The 5,173-nt window shown below is 53.8% G+C and overlaps 1 protein-coding gene across 1 annotated transcript; it reads right to left on the bottom strand.

The window, feature by feature from the left end:
• Nucleotides 1-349: 349 nt before the first annotated feature.
• Nucleotides 350-1,321, bottom strand: LOC128850684 (olfactory receptor 14A16-like). The gene has a single exon (XM_054055664.1). The coding sequence runs from the start codon at nucleotides 1,304-1,306 to the stop codon at nucleotides 350-352; it is 957 nt and encodes a 318-aa protein (XP_053911639.1). The 5' UTR covers nucleotides 1,307-1,321.
• Nucleotides 1,322-5,173: the final 3,852 nt, after the last annotated feature.

The following is a 5,173-nucleotide window of genomic DNA, read 5'->3' as shown; positions in this document are numbered from 1 at the left end:
TGTGGAAGCGGAGAGAGAAATGCTCAGGGAGATAAAGCACTGGTGCCTGGCAGGGCTGCCGTGCTGGGACTCTTTTCCCCTCCACCCATGCCCACAGGGACTGTCCCTGCAGCTCCAAAAATGACTTGAAGGAAAGATATCAGGAAACAAAAGTCATTGAATATCCCTTTATTTTGTTCAAACACACAGAGAGCAGAGCTCCTCATTTACACAGCTAATCTATAAGAAAAGAAAAGAGAAGACAGTGAATTAAAAACAGAATGATATGATTATCCCAACTTTAAAACAAGCAACACCAACAACAAATAAAGAAGGCAGCTTGAGCCTGCTGTGAGTTGTATGATAATTGCTATGCAGAAGGTGATGAGCAGTTCATCGCTTCAGAGAACCAACCAGCTATCAATTTCCACACTGCATCCCTGAGCTGCTGGTTCCTCAAGCTGTAGATGAGGGGATTCAGTGCTGGAGGCAACACTGAGTACAGAACAGACACCGCAAGGTCCAGGGATGGAGAGGAGATGGAGGGGGGCTTCAGGTAGGCAAATGCTCCAGTGCTGACGAAAAGGGAGACCACGGCCAGGTGAGGGAGGCACGTGGAAAAGGCTTTGTGCCGTCCCTGCTCCGAGGGGATCCTCATCACCGCCCTGAAGATCTGCACATAGGACACCACAATGAAAACAAAACAGCCAAAAGATAAACAGGCACTGACATCAAGAAGCCAAATCTCCCTGAGGAAGGGGTGTGAGCAGGAGAGCTTGAGGATCTGAGGGATTTCACAGAAGAACTGTTCCACAGCATTGCCCTGGCAGAGGGGCAGGGAAAATGTATTGGCCGTGTGCAGCAGAGCATGGAGAAACCCAGCGCCCCAGGCAGCTGCTGCCATGTGGACACAAGCTCTGCTGCCCAGGAGGGTCCCGTAGTGCAGGGGTTTGCAGATGGCAACGTAGCGGTCGTAGGACATGATGGTGAGGAGAAAATACTCTGCTGAAATGAAAAAGACATAGAGAAAGACTTGAGAAACACATCCTGAGTGGGAGATGGTCCTGTTATCCCAGAGGGAATTGGCCATGGATTTTGGTACAGTGGTGGAGATGGATCCCAGGTCAAGAACAGAGAGATTGAGGAGGAAGAAGTACATGGGGGTGTGGAGGTGGTGGTCGCAGGCGATGGTGGTGATGATGAGTCCGTTGCCCAGGAGGGCAGCCAGGTAGATGCCCAGGAAGAGCCAGAAGTGCAAGAGCTGCAGCTCCCGTGTGTCTGCGAATGCCAGGAGGAGGAACTGGGTGATGGAGCTGCTGTTGGACATCTGCTGCCTCTGGACATGGGGCACTTCCCAATATTAAAAAGACATAGACAAATTAGGGGACAATTCTCTGGTGAAAACCAAAGCTATTTCTCATAGAACCACCCCCAACGTGCCTCTTCTTTTAAGGAGGACCTTTGGCAGGTCCCTTTCACAAGCTCTCACTGCTCCTCTCTGAGGTTGCCCCAGGAGGCAGAAGGCTGTGATGTGGCCTCTGCAGGAGTCAGTGCTGCCCTACAGCAACAGGGGAATGGAACACAGGGTGATCTCAGGATGAGTCCACTCCTGACATCAAACAGCTTTCCAGTGTTGTCCCTCCCCATCTACCCAACTGCAGAGCAGAGCTGAGGGGATTTTGCTTTGTGTCTTCTGTTCTGGTTGCCCCAGTACAGCTCAGGATGGTTTTGATGCAGAAACTCCTGGCTCTTCTGCTTCACTCCAAGTCTCCTGGGTCCTGACAGCAAACGGGCTCTCCCTTCATTCAGAGTGAGCACAGACGGTCTGTCCATCAGCCCTGGTCTCAGCTGCCCTGTGCTGGAGGGCTTTTGCACTCAGGTGTTCCCCCCAAAAGAAACTGCACTGCTGGGAGCAGAGGAATCCGGTTTCCCAGTGCAGATCTCCAAATACCCTCATGCTTCCTACCTGAGGGGGATCTCAGCTCTCCCCTCCCAGCCAGGGACACAGAGGGCTCATTGCTGCTGCCTCCATGCAGACGATGAGCAGCACTTCCATGGCCTTAGTGCTGAGGTCTCTTCTCCATGGGACTGCTGGATAACACAGAGATACCATGGGAGAGCTGTGCCCTTCCGGAGGGCAGCCTGCATCCCGGCAGGATTCACCAGGGAACGAGTCAAATGTCCTAAATCTGGGGTGTCCTGAGAGGAGAATCTGCTCGTTTGCATTGCCCTGAACCTGTCAATTAGGAGAGGGATTGGACCCTTTACTCCCTGCATGGCAGAACCCACAGGACGGCTCCATGAACTGCACATTAACCCAAACCCCATCCCAGAAGGTCCAGTGATAAGAACCTGAAGCAAAGCAGGAGAGGAAAGAGGGAGACATGCACAGCGCTGCTGCCGATGGAGCCAGCACAGAGACAGACAGTTAGGGTGGGGTGGTAATTTCTCCTTTGAAGGGGTGAGGCTGCTGGGAAGGTGACTGACCACCCGGCCTGAAGAGAAGAGGCAGGAGAGGAGAGCCTGGGTTTGCTCCATGGCAGGTGCCTGCTCTGCAGGGGATGGCAGGCAGGAGCCTGAATCCCCCTTCCCATGGTGCTAATGGGAGCAGATCCCTCTCCATCCCTGCCCACATCTCTTCTGCCTGGAGCTTGTCCCTGCTGAGAGCTGTTTCTCTGTCCCAGGATCTCCTCCCTGTCTGTGCTCACAGAGCCCACCCCACCCACTGTGTGCTCAGCTCTGCCCTGCAGAGCCCTCCTGGCAGTGGGGCACTGCTCAGGGGCACCTCTGGGTGTGCAGGGGCTGAGGAGCAGATCAGAAAAATCCTAACGGGAACTGGAGTCCCAGTGTCTTTCAAGAAGGGAGAAATAAATTCCCACCTCCCACTGCCCCCCCAGCCAAGCAGGAGTGGAAACCTGAAAGCACAGACTCCATCCCTTCCAGGTGAATGCTGCCTTGATGCCATTCTTCAAAAGCACCCTTTGCACCTGGATCTTTGAGAAGCCCTGACACACACAGCACCCTCTCAACAGCAGAAGGACCCTGTTCTGCCCTGCTGGGGGTCACTCCTTCCCTCCACAGCTTCTCCCACAGGTCCATGGGCAGCTCCCCGGGCAGGCTGAGCACTGACCCTGGCAGGTGGCAGAGTCCCCGTTCCCACCACCCAGAGCCTGGAGTGCTTCACAGCCCTTCCAAAGTGCCTCACAAGAGCCCCCTCCTCGCAGATCCCATGAGCTGGGGGCTCTGCAAGCTTAGGAGATGCCACCAGGATCCACAGCTGCATTGCCCTGCACCCAGACTCACCGTGTCTAGGACTGCAGAGGTTGCTCCTCCAGTCAGCTCTCAATCATCCTCCCACTCCTGACCGTCTTTAAGCTCTCTCTACCTTGCTCATCTCTCTTAGAAACCATGGACGTTCCCTTCTCCCTGCTGGGCTTTGTGGAGTTCTTGGGCAGAGCATGAGCTCCCTCAGTGCCAGGAGCCCAGCCCAGCTCAGCAGCAGAGGAGCAGCCCAGGGCATTTAACGATCCCTCTGGTGGGTTTGATGCCGAGTCCATGAACCTCATCCTCTTAGAGGAAGTTGAACAAACTTCTCAAGAAGTAAAACTCAAATTCAAGCTCCAAAGTTTCTTGTAGTGTTAATGGGTCCCACGGAGGGCACTGCTGAGAAAGCATCTCCAGGGCCCCGTTAGAGCAGAAAAGTGGAGGCAGTGATGAAAGGTTGGGAAAACAAAGGTAATGGTGGCTCTGACGCTGAGTCAACCTGGATGTGTTTCATGAATTGTAAAGGCCAAGCCATGACCCTCTTAACCAAGTGGCAAAGCCTTGAACCCTAGATCCTGAAAGGGAGATCCTGTCCCTCACTCATTACTCGCGGCTCTGCCTGGGCAGTGGGATGTGGGGATGGGCAATGCCAAAGGCAGGACTGTGGAAAAACACCTCCCAGGCTCCTGGGTGGGAATGAGGAGGCCATGAGACCCTGGGACTGTAAGGACAAGGTGTTTCCTCTTTGGCATCAGTGTCAGAGACAACAGCCATAGCCAAGGAAAAGAAGACTTTGGTTCTGTTGGGGGTTTTGAACCTTGTTGGAACCCTTGACCATCTCCACCGCAGGCAATGATGTCCCACACCTCTGCCTGTCGGCTGTAGACATCCACCCTGTCACTGCACCTTGCTCTCCCCTGAGCATCTTCCTTTCTTTACTGATACCTCTCTGTCCTCCCTGGGTGTTCCTAGAAAGACAAAGCCTTGGGCTGGTCCACACTCCCCAGGGGTGACGAGTTGTGCATCAGCACTCGTGCACTGTAGGGAAGCTGCAGCCATGGGGCAAAATCACCAAAGAAGCGATGGCATAGGAAATGTGAAGGAGTAGTTGTAATTCTGGAACCAAGAGCTCATCTGCTGTGTTGGATCATAGAATCATAGAATCATAGAATCACCAGGTTGGAAAGGACCCACTGGATCATCGAGTCCAACCATTCCCAACACTCCCTTAAACCATGTCCCTAAGCACTTCATCCACCCGTTCCTTAAACACCTCCAGGGAAGGCAACTCGACCACCTCCCTGGGCAGCCTATTCCAGTGCCCGATGACTCTTTCCATGAATAATTTTTTTCTGATATCCAGCCTGAACCTCCCCTGGCGGAGCTTCAGGCCATTCCCCCTTGTCCTGTCCTCTGTTGCTTGGGAGAAGCAGCCACCTCCCTCCTCTCCACAACCTCCTTTCTGGTAGTTGTAGAGAGTACAACTCTCTACAACTCCACAAAATCCTCCATGCAGCTCTCCAGCCACTCTTCCCCCAGTCTGTAGCGCTGCATAGGGTTGTTGTGCCCCAAGTGCAGGACCCGGCATTTGGCCTTGTTGAACCTCATGCCATTGGTCTCAGCCCAGCAGTCCAGCCTGTTCAGATCCCTCTGCAGAGCCTCCCTACCCTCCAGCAGATCCACACTTCCATCCAGCCTAGTTTCATCTGCAAACTTGCTGAGGGTGCACTCAATGCCTTCATCCAGGTCATTGATAAAGACATTGAACAGAGCTGGACCCAGTACCGAGCCCTGAGGAACCCCACTTGTGACTGGCCTCCAGCTGGAGTTAACTCCATTGACCACCACTCTCTGGGCCATCCAACCAGTTTTCAACCCAGGAGAGTGTGCGCCTGTCCAGGCCAGAGGCTGACAGTTTCTGAAGCAGAAT

This window comes from Cuculus canorus, unplaced genomic scaffold, assembly GCF_017976375.1.
Source record: "Cuculus canorus isolate bCucCan1 unplaced genomic scaffold, bCucCan1.pri scaffold_183_arrow_ctg1, whole genome shotgun sequence".
Classification (NCBI taxonomy): domain Eukaryota; kingdom Metazoa; phylum Chordata; class Aves; order Cuculiformes; family Cuculidae; genus Cuculus; species Cuculus canorus.
This window is presented reverse-complemented; position numbering and strand designations above follow the sequence as displayed.

Excerpts from the sequence above, each read along its gene's own strand:
- LOC128850684 (XM_054055664.1), bottom strand. The coding sequence starts at position 1,306 with ATGTCCAACAGCAGCTCCATCACCCAGTTCCTCCTCCTGGCATTCGCA.